The sequence below is a fragment of the Dermacentor variabilis genome, chromosome 1 (genome assembly GCF_050947875.1).
Source record: "Dermacentor variabilis isolate Ectoservices chromosome 1, ASM5094787v1, whole genome shotgun sequence".
In the NCBI taxonomy this organism is placed as follows: domain Eukaryota; kingdom Metazoa; phylum Arthropoda; class Arachnida; order Ixodida; family Ixodidae; genus Dermacentor; species Dermacentor variabilis.
The window spans coordinates 201,154,587-201,175,208 of NC_134568.1; the positions used below are offsets into that span (position 1 = coordinate 201,154,587).

At 49.4% G+C, this 20,622-nt stretch overlaps 1 protein-coding gene across 3 annotated transcripts in view; it reads left to right on the top strand.

Moving 5' to 3' along the window:
• Positions 1–20,622, top strand: part of LOC142590902 (uncharacterized) — a 237,413-nt gene that overhangs the window by 146,916 nt on the left and 69,875 nt on the right. For all 3 annotated transcript variants that reach the window (XM_075703305.1, XM_075703313.1, XM_075703300.1), the window contains one exon: positions 6,869–7,112. In XM_075703305.1, coding sequence (XP_075559420.1) covers positions 6,869–7,112 — 244 coding nt within the window. The remainder of the gene's footprint in view (positions 1–6,868; positions 7,113–20,622) is intronic.

Sequence of the window (20,622 nt, forward strand, 5' to 3'; positions counted from 1 at the left end):
CCTCATAATCATGTCGAGGTTTTGGCACGTAAACCCCGAGAATTAAATTATTTAATTACCAGTTATCTGCTACACGCGTTACGTAAATTGTCGACAGAAAACTGCACATAGCTGGTGTGATGGGGCTAGGAGTCGCCTGAGCCGAAACAGGGGTAAATGAAAATCGCTGGGCGAGGCCCTCCTTCGTTATGCAGAGGACAGAAATGGGCTGATGAAGGTGAGGATGTCTGTTTACAATAGCAGTGAGGCACAACCACCCAAATCTATCTCATTGATCCCTATGCGCTGTGCACACGTGCGCGCACGCACGCACACACATGCGACACCGCATGGGGTGAGAAACGCACCATCTTTTCATGGCCGGAAGAATCTCCAAGACTGTAATGCATAGCCTAGCCCGAAATCCCGCCCCTCCCCGCACCCCCAGAAACCCGTGAATACTCTGGACGCCTGCCCATTTCGTTACTCCGCGGTAATCAAGCGTCCCACGCATACGCCCGAGATCTTGCAAACCGCGCACCACTGGAGGATGACCACCGAGCAGACCACCCGCTCATTGCTTTCAATGGCATCACTAAACACTACATGCAGACCCGACGCACATATCCGCCTGGATACGACATGCTGTCGAGAGAACAAGAATTAATTTTCCGACAACAGACACTACGGCCAACTCGCTACGCTATATCACATGGTCTGGGAATGCCAAAGCAACCCCCAGCTCGATCCAATACCCAGCCCAACCAACAAGCTGTGGGAGAGTGAACTTGCCAGCTCTAGCTCGAATAGTCAGCTACGGCTGACAGAAAGGGCGGAAACGGCGGGTAGAACCAAAAGAGTCCTGGACTAGGGACCGCGCCCACCAGCCAGCTCTTTTTCCATTTAATAAATTTTTTTCCCCTCATCCTCTATACACATTTCGTAGCCGTTAGGTTTCACCGTTTTGTGCAAGAGCGCATCTTCATTGGTAGCGCGAATAAATAAACAAATTATTTTTATTTTCTTTCATCTGCCATTGAAGACGTACATATATATAGCGCTGGACTTTCGAACACATGTGTTATGGGCGCACATTCGTCGTTTTTTACAAGGCACGAGCGTGCGCGGGCTTGACGCGCTCGGCTCAAGCGTCGCAAACGTGCTCCCTGCTCAGTTCGCGCACTAGGCCTGCCTGGTACGTTCAACCGCCAAAGATTTGGCCTCCGCGCCATCTAAAACAGCGTGTCCGTCGAGGTTACAGAACAGGAAACGCGAGGTTCTTGTCCCCGTTTTAAAGCATACTTCAAGGCATTGCTAGCGCGCCGTTATACTGTCTCAGGAATGTCAAACCTAATTCCTCAAGCACGCCAGCTCACAATCTTAAAACTCTGTTTTACGCAGATATACGCAGCGGCAGTTCCTCGCTCAGGAGCCGATTACAGGTTCAGGTAACCGAGCGACCGCTCATATATACGCGTCCTTCCGCCATTCCCTAAGCGGATTTAGGCTGCGGAAGACACAGTGGTAGCGATGACGGAAGCAGCTGTTTTAGTCCGGACAGCAGGGTTACGTGCTGCAAGAAATGGGCCGTCTTCGTCCGCCAATCTGTCCGTCGTTCGTTCGTTACGCTTTGATTTAGGCACGTCTCGACTTGACGTAAGCAAAGATGCCCTACTTCCGTAAAGTACACTTCGCGGAGGGCTCGCTCGCCGGGGCATGTCTTGCATGTCCTGTTTTCGAATGAATGGCGCTGCCCGCGCATGCAGAGGTGTGCGCTGCGTGCATGCGTACAAACTGCATGATTTTTCATAATGCGGTCGAAAGCCAAAAGTGTCCGTAAGTTTGCATTCCGGTAGTAAGCATGGTCAAATGGGGTCTAACTGGAGAGATGGAAGCAGTATGCCTCCGGCTACTTAATTTCACTTACATGCAACAACAACAATTTTTTTTGCTGTAAGCAATGAATGATTGTAAAAGAAAAAAAAAACATATGTAATAACAAGGACACTTTAGCACGCGGTGTCACGTAGGCTTCCCTAAGCACATCGACGAATCGTGCTATTGTAATTATTGTTTGCAGTAGCTAAGTTAAGAAAACCTAAGATATAGAGGACGTTTCTTTCTTTCTACTTTTCTTTCTTGCTTTCTTTTCATTCATTCATACAGTCATTCATTTCTTTATTTTCCAACGTCAGCCAGGGGTCTCTAAGGCAAAAAGCGGTTGCAAACCACTTGAAAGTGTTGAGGGCCCACGTACATTATGGCAGCGGTTACAGGTCAGATGTGTACAAATGTACACTAGCGGAATAGATAGAGCAATAAGGAAAGTCAATTAAAAAGAATAACGTATCGAAAATGAATAATTATTACAAATACAACGAAGGCAATTATTTAATGAATACATACACTCAGGAAATGTTTAGTACATTAAGCGAACGTAAATGTTAAACGTGAGCAGAAATCACAATATAATGCAAATGCCAATAAACACAATGCATAAAGCTAACAATCATCATTCTAACGGTAATAGGACAACATAAGAACGCGAACCAAAACTTAGAAAATATTCCCGCATTTGCCTTCTGCTGTCTGTGGCGAAGTCAACGTCTCTCTGTTCACATTTGTTGAGCAAAGATGGCAATGTAAGCTTTAGAGATTGCAGAAAACATTCCATGTGCCTATAGAAGTGCCTATATAGGTAACAAACCCGCTGCAGACTTCAAAAGACGGCCGTTCGCCGGCACCGTATGCATATATGGGCGCCAGAAACTACTGTGCATACATAAAAAATAAAATGGTGAAACCCTTCAGCGGTATTGTGCGAGACGCTCGGGCGGAGCAATTGCCGGCCTTGATCGCCAGGCTAAACCCGCTTGTTGTTACAATTCACCACCACCACAATAAAATATGGCATAACTCATCTCACGATGACTGTCGACGGTAATGCGAATAGCATTTGAACAATATATCGACAGACGATATTCCTAAACTCACGTTTATTCAACACGTGTAGTGGTAATTTTAGACTTTCGTTGCTCCGGCTATATGCCACATACTCCAATATCGTCCCACTTCGCTATGGCGCTCGCTTGCAAAGGTCACCCATGAACATGGCGGCACGACGACGACTGTATGACGGCGACACAGGGACGATGGAATGACGAAGAAGGAAATGATATCGGTTGACCAACAAATACGGTATAACCACGACGGCATGACGACAATGAGATGTCGATTAATAAATTATGCGATTGTGTACCAACAACAGAATGACGACGAAGACATGAGCACAATGAGATGACTGTATAGCGACGATGGCGTGACGACGACGGTATGACGAGAACCGGAGGAAGAAGCTGGAATAACGACGACGGCACGGCGATGACGGCATGAGAATGGATGCATCATAGCGTCTGCCTGACGACGACGGCATGACAACGGTGGCATATAATCACGATTGAATGATGACAGCATGGTTAAGACAGAATTAACAAGGAATGACGTTGATGGATCGCCGAAGGTGGTACGACGACGACGACGAAATGATAGGATGACGGTACCGAAGTGATGACGATGGTGAAACGATAACATGACGACGATGGCATGATAAAAACAGTATTTCGACGACTGTGTGACAGCGATGGCTCATGGCAACGCTATGACAAGAATACAATGACGATGCTGCAACGACCGCGACGACATCGCGATGATAGTGTGACAACGAATGCATGACGACGATTGTATGACGACGCAGTGACGACGATGGCGTGGCAACGGCATGAGGACAATGGGATGAAGACGAGCGTAAGATGACAATGGCGTAACAATGGCTGTATAATGAAAACTGTATGATGAATATAGCGTGACGTTGACGGCAAGACGAGAGTTGGATGACAAATCTGGTGACGGCAATGGCACACCGTCGACGGCATGACGATGACAGTCTGACAACGGATGCATGATAGCCACTGTCTCGCGATGACGTCATGACAAGGGCGGCATAACCACGACCGAATGACGACAGGGTGATTACAATAGAATAACGAAGAAATATTGATGTCGATGGAACGATGAAGGCGATATGACGACGACGGCATGATGACAATGGGATGACGTTGCAGAAGTGATTAGAATTACAAAACGACAGCGTGACTACAACTGTGTGATGACGATGGCGTGATGACGACGGCATGACGAGATTCGGTTGTCAAAGCTGGAATGGCGACGGTGCAAGGTCCACGATAGCATCAAGACCACGAACTCATACCTAGTGGCCGAAGCTACAAGACAGCTTAGCCCACTGGGTTGGAGTAGCAGGCGCGACGACGACAGCATGACGAGATTTACATCACGAAGCTGGAATGCCGACGACTGTACGACCACAATGTCATCACGATGATGGCGTGACAAAGAATGCATGACGACTGTATGACGGCGATGCCGCGACCACGACGGCAAGACGAGAGTCGGATGTCAAAGGTGGAGTCAAAACGATGCATCCATCACGGCGGCATCATGACCACGAGTCCATACTTAGTCCCAAGCTATTTAAACTTGGGCCGCTGGGTCGGGGTAGAAGGCGTGACGACGACGGCATGGCGAGAGTACGATCACGAAGCTGGAATGACGACGACTGTAAGACCATGGCGGCATCACGACCACGAGTCCATACTTAGGCCCAAGCTATTTAAACTTGGGCCGCTGGGTCGGGGTATTAGGCGTGACGACGACGGCATGGCGAGAGTACGATCACGAAGCTGGAATGACGACGACTGTACGACCACGGCGGCATCACGACCACGAGTCCGTACTTGGGCCCAAGCTATCTAAACTTGGGCCACTGCGTCGGAGTAGAAGGCGTGACGACGACGGCATGGCGAGAGTACGATCACGAAGCTGGAATGACGACAACTGTACGACCACGACGGCATCACGACCACGGATCCATACTTGGGCCCAAGCTATATAAACTTGGGCCACTGGGTTGGGGTAGAAGGCGTGACGACGACGGCACGGCGAGAGTACGATCACGAAGCTGGAATGACGACGACTGTACGACCACGGCGGCATCACGACCACGAGTCCATTCTTGGGCCCAAGCTATTTAAACTTGGGCCACTGGGTCGGGGTAGAAGGCGTGACGACGACGGCATGGCGAGAGTATAATCACGAAGCTGGAATGACGACGACTGTACGACCACGATGGCATCACGACCAGGAGCACATACGTAGTGACCCAAGCAAGTAGATAGATAGATAGATAGATAGATAGATAGATAGATAGATAGATAGATAGATAGATAGATAGATAGATAGATAGATAGATAGATAGATAGATAGATAGATAGATAGATAGATAGATAGATAGATAGATAGATAGATAGATAGATAGATAGATAGATAGATAGATAGATAGATAGATAGATAGATAGATAGATAGATAGATAGATAGATAGATAGATAGATAGATAGATAGATAGATAGATAGATAGATAGATAGATAGATAGATAGATAGATAGATAGATAGATAGATAGATAGATAGATAGATAGATAGATAGATAGATAGATAGATAGATTCAAAACGGCTGAAGTAGGCACAGAATTCTATTCGCACTAAAACCTTAGAGGGCATTTAGCATACAATATTAAGTTATTAAACTAGCCAGTGAATGAACTTTATTGGAGGTCCGGATAGATATCTTTTATAGTGCTTATGTTGAGTTCATATAATAAATTGGTCACTCTCCCCAACCTCGTTGAAGAATGGACACAGTGGGAGAAAGGGATTCAAAGCCCATTGTTTCAAGACCAACTAAGGGCTGTCCAGAGGGCCCATGATGTCGCTGAAAGGCTTGGCCTGACAGTGTCAACGTGGGAGCGGCCCGCCTTGGCTTAAGAAGCCGAGCCTCCGGACCTCATTACAATAAAAGTTTTCCCATACACACAGACTGAGTTTACACGGTACTCATAATCGACTTTCAGTTAAAATTCCATTGAGTACACTCACTGTGTTCTTTTTCGTTCTATTTAGTTGTTAAACCACGTTCTGCAAAAAAATCTAAAAGGAAGTACATTGCAATTTTAGCGACTGATTTGCGCATAAGTATTTTGCTGATGCCTTTTTAATAATTTTACATAATTCACTCCCTTAGGAGAGTAACTTTTATTCCCCTGCTGCCTGCAGTTTCCTGGGAATATTGAAAGTGTCAATTACTTACTTCACTTACTTCGCTCACAGCTAGTATTCAAGACAAAATTTTCACTTTACCCGATAGGGACTAATTCTGTGAAAATCAAGAAAAAATATGTCTGTCAGCGTAAACAGAAAAAATACTGTAACAATGTATTTTTTCATAAATCAGTTTCAGTGCGTATACTGCAGCATAATTTTAGCTCGTATACTCAATTGTAATACAACTGGCGTGGGGGCTAAACAAGGTGATCCCGTTCGCCCATGAGAATTGACTGTAGTCTTGCACACTTCATGAAAACACGCGGTGCTTAGTGCTAGGGAGGCTTGAATGTACAGTCAACCACAAAAGCTTACGGAACATGAAATATGAGAAAACGCTGAACATCTGCGCAGCCTCACAACGCACCCTAGTATTCGCATTTACAGCCTCTACCAGTGTATGTGAACATTGGGATGTTCGATTTTACTGACTGCGGCTCGGAAAACAGGCTGCTCGGAAATTGAACGTTTTCCGAGATCCCGCGGTTGGTAAACTTTTGTGGTTGACTGCGCCTTAATGGGTATCATGCTCAGTACAATCGGTTTGCATAGAAGGTGACTGCACCTTCGAGGGGCTTGCCTTGCTGTTTGTGCGCACTTGTCTCAGCAGGCTGCTGTAGCGGGCGGAACGCTGACGCTGTTTCCCTGTGCGCAGATCTTTGCAGGTGGATGAACGGGCGCAAGTACTACGTCGCTCTGGGTGAAATAGGCAGCATCAACGCCATCAACGTTACAGCGGATGGTGCCGGTGCCAACTCGAGCGGTGGTGACCGCGACCCGAACCAACCGAGGATCCCGCAGCGGTGCAGCGTGGAACTCATCACTTGCCCGAGCTGCCACATCGTCGTGTCCATACTGTACATCAACATACCCACTTGTTCGAGCGATGGATCTTGCCAGTAAGCACGACCCGCCTGATTTCCGGCCGAACTATCCGCCCGTCGCGCGCCCGCCGCCTGCGCACCGACCAGTGTCGCTAATGGCGGCTCTGCAACGCTACACCTCGGAGGCGTAGCCCTACTCCTTTGCTTTGACCCACTGCTTTCCTTTTCCCTTGCGTCAGCGAAATGGCCAGAGCAGCCACGACGTAGCCCACTCGTGAAATAGTATATGCGTAGAGCATGCGCAGCCATAGTGCCATGACGTGTCTTTTACGTCCGACAGCCTGATGAATGAAGCTCGCCATATTATACTGATGTCACCATTGATACACTTTCTTCTCGCTCCTTGTCATTCGGTCGCTCGGTGCGGCAAATGAAAAACAAATAGGATCAAAATAACAGTTGCATTGATAATAACTAATGCGAGGCGCTCTGTCCGACGCGCCGTATATAGGACAAAAGAAAACACGTGTACTAGTTCACTAACCATAGACTGTAGCGATATATGGATGACTAGCACGCTAATAACGGCTGGATCGTGCTGAAGCTTCGCTGAATCGACAGCAATGACGGCATCTCGTCGTTCGGCGACGACGTAGTTGAAATGGCTGCAGGGACAAGTCACGCGGTACATTTCTTTAACCGGGCGTCGACAGAACGCGTTGTGAACTAATTGACCTCAGCACCAAGTTAACTGTACGGTGTCATAGATCCGGAGAACATTGTAGGCGTATTAGTCTCGTCAATAGTGACGATTACTGTTGGAAGACGAGAATGGAGGAAGAGATCGAAAAAATTCGTAACCAACTACAGGATAACTGAAAGTGTAAAGATACAACCAGGAGTCATCAGAAAGAAAGTGAGAAACAGAAACAGTGAGTTGGTTGCAAAGAATGGAAACAAAAAAGACCATGGAGATTTACAAGAAGGGGAAGAAAGAAATTAGAAGGGAAAATCTGTACGCTAACACGAAGGGAAGTGCCTTGCTATTTTGAGACTCGAGTTGGTTGCCTAAGGACAAAGACATACCGGAGCAAGTATTCGCAACTAGATAAGACATGTGTATGCTACAGCGAAAATTCGGAGGCTACTCACCAGACCCTAATGGAATGCGAAAGGATTCATCCAATGATACCCGTAGGTAACGTACACCTACCAGAAGCGCTTGGATTTAAAGTTGGCGGAAGCATCAACCTGTCATCAGTCGAGATAAGCAAGACACTTTTAGAGTATCGGTGGGAAAAAATGCAGGGAAGAGATTGTTACGACCAGCTCCGTTACAATAATGGCAGCGGTACTAGGGTGATAGAGAAGTTTTGAGGAAGAGAAAAAAATTAGAGAGATGTATACGAAAATGCTATAATGAAAAGCGTGTATAGCATGCCCGAGTAACCCAAGCAGGCAAGATGACCATTTCTTACCACCCCGTTTCAAAGGGAATGCCAATAATTTATCACCATAATCATGATAGCCATTATTGCATTCTTTCTCTGCCTCATTTGTGCAGCCCGAAAGGTCTTCAAAAATTATATTAAATTAGGTTGTGTGGTTTATTGTCCAGAAACTACACAGTTGGTCAGGAAAGGACGCCGTTGTGGAGTGCTCCGCATTAACTTTGACCAATTGGAGTTCTTTCACCCAAAGCAGGGTACACGCGGGCGCGGTTGCGTTCCGCCCCCGCCGCACAATGCGGCTGGCAATGGAAGCCGTGGCCTTGCGCTGAGCAACGCAGAGCCGTGGCCACAGCTCAGCCAACGCGGCGGAGCAACGATCTTCCACAGCGGCCAGCTTTCCTTAATAAACCATTATTCGACTCGTTTCCTCACACAAATGCACGCCTACAAACAGCAGAAGCGTGTCCACTTTCTAATCCGCCGGAAATGCGCCACTGTTTCAAAGGACCTCCTACGTTTATCGTTTCTGTATTTTTACTTTTTTAGAGACAAACAGATTCGTTTGTATAAATGTGTTATGAACCCCTTTAGTCACGGCGTCCACATTTGTAGACGCGGCCTATCTTTCCCATTTCTGTGCAGTGGTAGCAAGGGATAGAGCACAAACATTAAGTTTAGAGTAAATTGAACATTGTGCTGAACTAAATTACTTCCATTTTACTTCTGACTGATATCGTTACAGAGTACCACTTTTGTGAAGGCACTACCGTGCTTTGCGTGACGTTTGGCTTGGGGCATGTCGGTAGCAAGCTCGAAATATTTTTCTCTTTCTTGAAATGCTAGCGGCCAACAAATAACATTTAAATATAATTAATTAAATCATAGATTTTTACGTGCCAGAACCACAATCTGATTATGAGTCACGCCGTAGTGGGGTACTCCGGAATAATTTGGAACACCTAGGGTTCCTTAACGTGCACCTAAATCTAAGCACAATGGTGTTTTCGCATTTCGCCTCCATCGAAATGCGGCCGCCGTGACCGGGATTAATGAAAAACTTGTGCATGTAATTCGAGCGGGTTATTCAATCCTTCTATGAAGAAACGGAGCATGACTGACTTTACAATATTCAAATATCTAGTGTTGTAATCGCGCCGCTGGCACGAGTTGTTGGGAACTCGGCGCTGACGCCCGTTGTTGCGCCTGGGTCGCAAGCCCCAAGGGTAGCGTTGGCCTGGCGGCCTGGGGTACAACTGGAAGCATCCGAAGGTCCCGGCAAAGCATGAGTCGACTGGTAACAACAAAACAACTTGTTTATTCTAACATCGCAAAGAGTTGGCGGTCAGGTTGACCGAAGTAGAGAGACGGGAGTGCACTTTACTCAACAGAAGAAATCGGAGCCCCTTTTTGGTGTCCGGGGGCAGCTGCTTTTATACTCTCGCAGTTGAGGGCAAGAAGGAACCCCTCTATAGACGAGCACGTGACTGTGCCGCCCGGGAACAATGGGATAAGGTGGCGCAGCGTCGTGTCGGCGCCACTCGGGCACAATGGGAAGAGAAGGTGGAGAAGCCGTCGTTTCGGCGCCGCTCGGACCCCCTTGCTTCACAGTTGTTGGGAGCTCCTCTCCCCGGCTGCCGCGCTTCGACAAGCGTGGGCACAATGGGAAGAGAAGGTGGAGCAGCCGTCGTGTCGGCGCCGCTCGGACCCCCTTGCTTCACAGTTGTTGGGAGCTCCTCTCCCCGGCTGCCGCGCTTCGACAAGCGTGGGCACCAATATACACATACACTCACACACGCACATGAAGACACGTGGCATTGGAACATGCCTGGACGCGCTTGGCAGGGAGGCGTAGCGGCGGCGCCGAACGGGCCAAAATGTCTGCCGCTTTGAACGAAGCCCTGGCGTCTGTTGTATCCTCGCCGGCTTTACCGCGCGTCGTAGGCGAAACGTAACAGACCGCCCCGCCGGGGGAAGGAGATCCCGATGGTCAGGGGACTGCATCCGCTGTCCGGAGGGATGTCGCTCGATGATGCTCATAACCGAAGTCGGGCGTCCCTCGACGTTTCTTGAGCGCAGCGCACAGAGAAGGCCTCGTTCTCTCGTTCAGGTTCGCACGGGACACTGCAAAGTGACTTCGGGAGAGTTCACATTTTTGTTCTCGTTCCCGGCAAGCGTTAGAACTACGCTGAAACTCAACCGCTCAGTCAGCAAGCACGGCACAACCCTCACTAAGCCCTGCCAGGCTCTTTCCCCTTTTATACCACTGCCTAGTTCCTTACAGTAGTCTAGCAGCACTCAGAACGCGTCCACAAATGGGAAAATTGCACTAGAAAGCATATCATCACTTTGAAACACTAAACAAAAGCAATATGTTAAAAATCCTGCCTCAGGAAGAAAAACATCAGTAACAAACAATTTTAAGGCTGATTCCTACGTTAGGGCTTCGACTTAAGCCATCGGCGTTACCGTTGAGACTCCCCTTTTTGTAACGCACCTCAAAGGAATATTGTTGCAAAGCGAGGCTCCAGCGCAGGAGGCGGCCATTTTTGGGAGAGATGGTCTGCAGCCATTGGAGAGGGCAGTGATCCGTCTCAATGATAAACCTCGAGCCGGCTAGATAGCATGACAATTTCTGAACGGCCCACACGAGACACGCACACTCTTTCTCGGTGGCGCTGTACGCCTGCTCACGACTGGTCAGCTTACGACTAGCATACAGGACGGGGTGTTCTACTTCTCCATTTTCCCGTTGGCACAGTACAACGCCCATGCCTCGCTCACTAGCATCGCACTGAACTACGAACCCTTTTGTGTAGTCTGGCGATCGTAGCACAGGCTGGCTTGTTAGGGCGCTCTTTAGGGCGCTAAAAGCTCTTTCCTTTGTCTCGTCCCATACGACTGTTTGGGGCTCTGTTTTTCTTAGAGCATCCGTCAGGGGAGCCGCGATATCAGAGTACCTGGGGATGTACCTCTGATAGTAGCCGGCGACACCTAAGAACGACCGAATATCGGTCTTCGTGCGCGGTTGCGGGAAGTCTCGCACAGCGGCCACCTTTATTTCAGAGGGGCGGCGACGACCCTGACCAATCACGTGACCGAGGTAGACAACCTCGGCCTGTGCTAACTGGCACTTGGGAGCCTTGACTGTCAAGCCCGCTTCGCGCAGGCGGGTTAGCACTGCCCGCAAGTGTGCCATATGCTCAGACCAGGATGCGGAGAATATCGCTACGTCGTCTAGATACGGTAAAGCGAATTCTTGCTGTCCCCGCAACACTTTATCCATGAGGCTTGAAAAACAGTATGGCGCGTTCTTCAAACCAAAACTCAACACTTTAGGACGGAATGTTCCCATTGGTGAAATGAACGCCGCATACCTACTAGCCTCTTCTGTAAGTGGAACCTGCCAATAACCCCTGACAAGATCTAGGGTGGAAATAAACTGAGCGCTACTAACTTTCTCAAGGCGCTCCTCGATGTTAGGGATCGGATAAATTTGATCCTTAGTGATGGAATTAAGCCTGCGGTAGTCGACGCAAGGACGAGGTTCCTTGCCCGGTACCTCAACTAAAATCAAAGGGGAGGTATAATCACTCTCACCTGCCTCAATAACACCGAGCTGTAGCATTTTCTTTACCTCAGCCTCCATAATATCGCTCTGGCGGGGTGACACCCGATACGCCTTGGATCGTACTGGCTCTGGGGAGGTAAGTTCTATATCATGAGTAAGGACAGACGTCCTACCAGGCCTCTCAGAGAACAGACCTTGAAACTCTTGTAAGAGCTGGTGTAGTTCGGTTTTCTGCTCAGGCGACAGCGATGCTCCACTGACTAAGTCACTAATGACCTGATCGGTGTCTTTCCTGTTCGTCACTGAGTTTAGTCCCGGAAGCTCGACCGGAAGCTCTTCAGGAACGTTTACCATCATGCACACCACTGCTTCCCTTTGTCTATAAGGTTTGAGCAGATTACAGTGGGAAACTTGCTGTGCTTTCCGTTTTCCTGGCAGACTCACCACGTAGTTAACGTCCGACAGTTTTTGAACAATCCGTGCTGGGCCCTGCCACTGCACGTCGAGTTTGTTTTTTAGCGATGTGCGCAATATCATGACCTCATCGCCCACCTCAAAACGACGGGCCCTGGCTGTCCGATCATAATAAACCTTGGCCCTCTGCTGGGCCGTTGCCATTGCTTCACCTGACAACTCCTGTGCCCTTCTTAAGCGTTCGAGGAGCTTAAGCACGTACTCCACCACGACTGGGTCGTCGCCCCTGCCTTCCCACGATTCTCGAAGCATGCGAAGCGGAGATCGCAGCGAGCGACCGTACACCAGCTCAGCTGGCGAAAACCCCGTAGCCGCATGCGGCGCGGTCCGTAATGCAAACATCACCCCAGGCAGACACAGCTCCCAGTCAGTTTGATGTTCAAAACACAATGCTCTCAATACGCGCTTCATGACGGAGTGGAGCTTCTCAACGGAGTTCGACTGTGGGTGGTACACTGAGCTGTGTAACAGCTTTACCCCACACCTTTCGAAAAAAGTTGTCGTCAAAGCGCTAGTAAACACTGTGCCCTGATCTGATTGGATTTCCGCAGGAAAACCAACTCGCGCAAATATGGACAGTAGTGCATTGACTATCTCAACTGAGCTGAGTTCTTTAAGCGGCACTGCTTCAGGGAACTTTGTCGCTGGGCAGATCACAGTCAAAATGTGTCTATACCCCGTGGCTGTTACCGGCAGAGGTCCCACTGTATCAATAACGAGCCGTCTAAAAGGCTCCGTAATGATAGGTACCAATTTCAACGGCGCCCTTGATTTGTCCCCTGGTTTGCCCACCCGCTGACAGGTGTCACATGTCCTCACGAAATGGTCTGCGTCCCGAAAACACCCTGGCCAATAGTACTCTTGCAAGAGACGGTCCTTAGTTTTCTTAACTCCTAGGTGTCCGGACCACGAACCCCCGTGCGACAAGCGCAACAAATCCTGACGATAGCATTGAGGCACGATCAGCTGATCGAACTCCACTCCTCTGCGGTCTAGATACTTCCGGTACAGGACTCCACCTCTTTCCACAAAACGCGCATTTTTCCTGGCGATACCTTCCTTGACAATGCAGCGTATGTTTTCTAGGCTGCCATCCTTTTTTTGCTCGGCTATCAAAGCCGACCGGCTGACTTTTAGCAACCTATTAAGTCCATCTGACGTAGGCGCGATGAGCAAATCTGCAGATAGCTCTTCTAACTTTACCGCATCGGGAATTTGCTCTCCAGTATCTGGTGCCTTTAACGTTACAGACTCAATTTTATTCAGTTCAGGCGTGCTCTGAATATCAGCTTGCTGCGCCTCTGACCCTTTCTCATTGTTCGATAACGTCGGCCCCGCAACTACCGCCTTTGCAGCGAGCTCCCGAACCTTCGATCTGGTTAAGGCCTGAACGCTAGCCTCACCAAACAAAAGCCCCTTCTCGCGCAGGAGGTGATCGGACCTGTTTGAAAAAAGGTACGGGTACTGGTGGGGCAGCATAGATGACACTGCGGCCTCCGTCTCAAGCGCTCCGAATGGTCCTTCAATACGCACTTTTGCTACGGGCAGACACACGCTATGAGCTTCCACGGCTTGCTTGATCCATGCGCACTCGCCTGTGAACATATCGGGTTCTACGTAAGAGGGGTGAACTACATCCATCGTAGCTGCGGAATCGCGAAGTACTCGGCACTCTTTCCCGTTCACGAGGAGGTCTCGCATGTAAGGCTCGAGAAGCTTCATGTTCTCGTCAGTGCTGCATAATGACAAAAACACAACTTTTGGTGTTGTTTCCGGACACTGCGCCGAAAAGTGACCCGGCTTCTGGCACGTATAACAAACGCGTGCTTGCCTCGTCTCGAACCGCTTTCTGCGTTCGGCTTCGGCTGCCGCCGTCTCCTTAGGTTCGGTCGCACTGCTTTCACTCGCATCCGCACTACGTGTGTTCCCCTTTGCTCTCATGGGTGTGAACTTCGGCCTCTCAAACTTCGAGCCAAATTCACCCTTTTGACCGTCCTTAGCTCCGCGAGCCCGACGCGTCACAAACTCCTCGGCTAGCTCAGCGGCTTTAGCCACCGTACAAACGTCTGGCCTATCCAAGACCCAGTACCGCACGTTCTCAGGTAACCGACTATAAAACTGTTCTAGCCCGAAACACTGCAGAACTTTATCGTGGTCACCAAACGCTTTCTCTTCTTTGAGCCACTCCTGCATGTTTGACATAAGCCTGTACGCAAACTCCGTATATGACTCACTCTTGCCTTTCTCATTTTCCCGAAACTTCCGACGGAAAGCCTCCGCTGACAGCCTGTACTTTTTTAGCAGACTCGATTTCACTTTGTCGAAATCCTCTGCCTCCTCTCTATCCAAGCGAGCGACTACGTCGGCCGCCTCGCCGGGTAACAAAGTGAGCAAGCGCTGTGGCCACGTTTCCCGAGAGAACCCCTGCTTCTCGCACGTTCGCTCAAAGTTAACCAGGAACAAACCAATGTCCTCTCCAAGCTTAAACGGCCGCATCAGGTCAGTCATTTTGAACAATACGCGTTCTCCTGCACCGTGTGCCTGACTTCCATTACGAGCGCGTTCCATCTCTACATCAAGACGCTTCATTTCCAAAGCGTGTTGACGGTCGCGCTCTTGTTGCTCTCGCTCTTTCTGTTCTTTAATTTCGCGCTCCTGTCTTTTTGACCTCTCCTCAATAGTCTCAAGGCATTCCGACAGCTCGTCATCCTCAGCCTCTAACTCAAGAATAGCCTTTAGCAGTTCTGGTTTTCTGAGTTTGTCCGAGACATCCAGACCCAACTCTCTTGCAAGCTCCAACAATTTCGGTTTGCGCAACGACTTCAAATCCATGGCTGCTCTGAATGCTGCTTTCTCTACTGCCTATTATTGTCTTGCCGCAAACTAACCCGGCAGCAACGACAACCACAATTACCAGCTCTGTTTCTGACACTAACAAAAGCCTGGCAAAGCTCAGAAGAAGAAAGTCCCGCACTCACCAAACCTCGTAGCCAAGAATTCAGCGCAGTCGTTCCGCTGCAGGCAACCAGTCATCACACAGGGTTCGTTGCACTGCTCCCGGATGGTCGTTGAGCTGCTCAGCATACAGTCAACCGCATATCTTCGCTGCTGGCCTCCGTTGTCGCGATCTCACCGCTGGCAGACAGTTGTTGTAATCGCGCCGCTGGCACGAGTTGTTGGGAACTCGGCGCTGACGCCCGTTGTTGCGCCTGGGTCGCAAGCCCCAAGGGTAGCGTTGGCCTGGCGGCCTGGGGTACAACTGGAAGCATCCGAAGGTCCCGGCAAAGCATGAGTCGACTGGTAACAACAAAACAACTTGTTTATTCTAACATCGCAAAGAGTTGGCGGTCAGGTTGACCGAAGTAGAGAGACGGGAGTGCACTTTACTCAACAGAAGAAATCGGAGCCCCTTTTTGGTGTCCGGGGGCAGCTGCTTTTATACTCTCGCAGTTGAGGGCAAGAAGGAACCCCTCTATAGACGAGCACGTGACTGTGCCGCCCGGGCACAATGGGATAAGGTGGCGCAGCGTCGTGTCGGCGCCACTCGGGCACAATGGGAAGAGAAGGTGGAGCAGCCGTCGTGTCGGCGCCGCTCGGACCCCCTTGCTTCACAGTTGTTGGGAGCTCCTCTCCCCGGCTGCCGCGCTTCGACAAGCGTGGGCACAATGGGAAGAGAAGGTGGAGCAGCCGTCGTGTCGGCGCCGCTCGGACCCCCTTGCTTCACAGTTGTTGGGAGCTCCTCTCCCCGGCTGCCGCGCTTCGACAAGCGTGGGCACAATGGGAAGAGAAGGTGGGGCAGCCGTCGTGTCGGCGCCGCTCGGACCCCCTTGCTTCACAGTTGTTGGGAGCTCCTCTCCCCGGCTGCCGCGCTTCGACAAGCGTGGGCACAATGGGAAGAGAAGGTGGGGCAGCCGTCGTGTCGGCGCCGCTCGGACCCCCTTGCTCCACAGTTGTTGGGAGCTCCTCTCCCCGGCTGCCGCCCTTCGACAAGCGTGGGCACCAATATGCACATACACTCACACACGCACATGAAGACACGTGGCATTGGAACATGCCTGGACGCGCTTGGCAGGGAGGCGTAGCGGCGGCGCCGAACGGGCCAAAATGTCTGCCGCTTTGAACGAAGCCCTGGCGTCTGTTGTATCCTCGCCGGCTTTACCGCGCGTCGTAGGCGAAACGTAACACTAGTTACTCAGTATTTATGATGGCTAATCATAAGATGCACAAAGAGTCATTCTACAACTTTGATTTGCTTTCAGTGGAGTCTGAAGCACCCTGGCATAATATTATCTATGTCGATACATGTCACATCTGTCGACAGCCGATCATAATTCGTGACTGAAGGGTTTAAAGAAGATAACTTGTGCAATGCGGTGCTGAAAGTACTCCAAACGACGTCACAAAAGCAACCAATAAGATTGCTCGGCCTAAGCGGGATCACTCACTCACTTCACTCACTTGCGCATTCCATGTAGTGGAATGGGCAAGTATGGGCGAAAACGCGCGTTGATTCTTTGCTTTGATCAGCAAGGGTGGGAAATATTTAAAGGTGCTTAAATAAATTACACGGTTTGCGCTAGGGCATTCAAAGCTGGCATTTACAGTTTTAAAAAACCTATCTTGCCAAATATCGGATCCCTGCCACGGCGGCCGCATTTCGATGGGGGCGAAATGCGAAAAAACCCGTGTACTTAGACTTAGGTGCACGTTAAAGAACCCCAGGTGGTCGAAATTTCCGGAGTCCCTCACTATGGCGTGCCTCATAATCAGAAAGTGGTTCTGGCACGTAAAACCCCATAACTTAACTCAGAGTTCCCAAGGATCGAGACGTTACATGAGAGGTCATGCATGAGGATGACGTGATAGCTTTCACCTACCAGGTCACGGCACCCGCCTGCAGCGCTCAATTAGCTAGAAACAACACGAACAACCCGGAGGTTCCTGTGAAACGCAGAGCGCCTAAAACCGCTGCCAAGCCATGCGCCGCGCAGCAAGAAAGCGAGAGAGCATAGTGCGTTGCGCTAAAGCTTTCTACAGTAGGGAGGCCACATACCATGCGACCTACTCCGGAGTCGTGCGCGTATTTAGGCTCCTCATCCCAACAGCAGCGCGCCGGAACACACAACCAGCGAGCGGTGGAAGCAAAGTAAATATTCACCGTGACATCTCCAATCGCTTATCGCGAGGCAAAAGTTCCCGAGATCTGAAAACGTCAAAGTGCGCATGTTCCGCGTGACTCGGCATGCTTGCGATCGAGATTATAAATAGAATCTCGAAAAATTCCCCAGCCTTCAGCTCGGCACAGCTCTGTGCATAATCACTCAGACGAACGACGAAGCGTGGTTCCTAGTCGCTTTTACTATCGTCTCATTTTCTTCGCATCCCTAGAGGCCGGTGTCAGCGACGCTGGGATGATAAATGAGGGCGTCCTAGAATCATCTGGCTGGTGTAAAGCGCCTATTGCCTACATACAGCGTAGACAAGGGGCGCTTAAAAAAATGCAGGCGCCGTTGCGCCATTCTACATTCATGCATGCGCAGTGTGTGGAAATAGCGCAGGAACTATTGAGAATGTTTTAATTGCATGTCACAGCATCCATCCAGAGGTAAATGAGGACGAAGTTATCCTGCCCGAAGCGTTTGGTTTTTATTTGGCAGGAGAAAAGCGAAAAAATCTGGGGCGAGCGTGAGGACGGGGGGAGAGAGAGAGGTGGGCTTGAAGATTGGTGCACGCGTAATGGAACACATAGGATGATAAGATATTAATTTTCATGGTAACAAATATAAGATTCGATAGCTTGCTAACATTAACTATACGAATTGATTTAAGTACCGAGAATAAACGCAGCATCAAGGTAAAAAATAACGAGCTTGGTGGCACAATCCTGTTTCAAAGGGGACGCTCATAAAATTCATACGCCCACCTAGAGAAGGTAAAGGGTAGGCGGGACTCGTAGCGTAATCTTCGTGTGGACCCTCGGCTCTGATACGGCAGTGGGCAAGCGAGAGATGTCGCTTGTGGACGGCGGTCAAGGCAATGGGAGAGAGCACGCGTCCTCGCACGGCAAGGGTAGCCCGCCTTCTTGCACCATCGCCTAGCAACGTTTAATCTGCTTCTACCGTAGAGTTTCCTACAAATACTAAAGGGAATTCTGGCGCCCCTGCGATCGTTCGGCCACCTTGAGAATGGTGGGATAGTACATGGATTTGTCTGATCTTCGTGCTCGGGGCATGGTGTTGCTTGGTGCTTCAAACATTCTTGTGGATCCGTTTATTACGCTTTATCTGGGCCTAAATAGGGCTAAATTTCAAAGCCATTTATAGCTTTTTTTTAAATGCAGAAGGCAATAATACTCTGCAAGCACGCATCATTGCGACTAATTGATGTGGTTCCGCTTGTCCGTGCGTCCGTGGCGTAATGGTTCCAATATCGGGCTTCTGTGCTAGATGTTCTGCGTTAGAATCGTTCCGTCATTATATTAATTATAACGCAGTACTTTCTAAACATGACCACTTTGTAAAGTCACAAAGCCACTTAAAGCCAGAAGGACGAAGTTTAGCAAATCCCTCTACTACCCATAATTATCATGCTGGCTGAATGAACTACCCTGCATGATTTCAGCTCCCGTAGGTCACTAGCATCTCAGTTCCCTCTAGTAACAGTATGAAACTCTATGGCTTCTTCGTTAACTATATCTATGCACTTATTTAACAATTCTTTCGGAAGAACGCCCCTTGGACAGCACTTTGTAACTTCCAGCGTATAATAAATATTTCCGACGGGTCCTGGTCAGCGTCCTTTTAACATGCTCTCGCATGGAGTGACCCACGACGTTGTCTCCGTGTTGTTTACCGAAAGGGTAAGTGCACTTGCAACGACGTAAGAGAATGAACGAGGTTATTATACAGTCAACTCGGTCGCTGATATATACATACGCCTATGAAAGTTGAAGCTCGTTTCGCTGTTCTCGCAATGCGTGCCGCTACAGTCAGACCCAGCGACCCTGTCGGCAGCGGCGGCCACGATCGAAGCCGCTGTGGTTCTTTGCGCAACTTCATTTAAACGCGCTTCACGCACAATTTAGCGAACACGGCAACGGCTGCGCTTGCACCGGCGCGCACGTCATCGGGCGCGCGCACCGCCTCCTGCCGCGTGCGAGGCTCGCGCCGGACGACCGCCGCCGCGCGGAGCGGTTCGCGGCGTGTAACGACCGCTTCCGCGTTCATTAGGAGCAGCGTCCCTTTTGTGGCGGCGGAGGCACAGGTGAAATCGAACGCGACTGCCGCGTCCTTTCCGGCGTCGTTGGTGCGACGGGCCGATGTATGTGCCGCCTTCGGTTACCGCTCGCGTCCGTTTGATTTGCGAATGTTTGCGGCAGTGGGCCTCTAGAGTGCAAAGAAATTCTACACCGGTGACACACTCCACGCGTTGTATGGACCAGAACTGGGTCAAAGTGATCCTGTTTCTACACTGCGCAAAGAGCCGTGGACTGAACGAAAGGAATACCAAACGGCGATTTAGGCTGAAACTTAATGGATCGACAAGCTGAAAGAAAATGCGAGGCGCTGATGACGTTCCGTTTTCGTCCGCGCCGCACATAGAACCTATATTTGTGATTGGAGTAGCGCATGCATCTGAATGTATCGCCATTCTTTATTTATTTATAGATACTGCGATCTGAAATCAGATCATAGCAGGGTGGGTATACATAGAAACATACAAGCATGTAAACACATACAAAATTCATCACATATGCAGGCATTTTCAGACTTTGGTGAAGAATACATAACATACAAGAAAAAAACATACAATCAGATAACGCACACGAATTCATAACATTTGCGAGCATTTTTCAAACATTGATAAGGAATTCTGGGTAACAATATCAGAATTAAGATTATTCCAGTCTGTTATTGTCCTAGGAAAAAAATAATATTTGAAACAGTTATTCCGTGCGTTGATGGGGGTTATCGATAAAGCATACCTTCGCCTCGTGTCATAACCTGATGAGTAAGTAAAGAACTTGGAAGTGTTAACCTTATAATGGCCGTTTTACAAGTTGAAAGAGGAACTTTAATCGACAGATACGGTT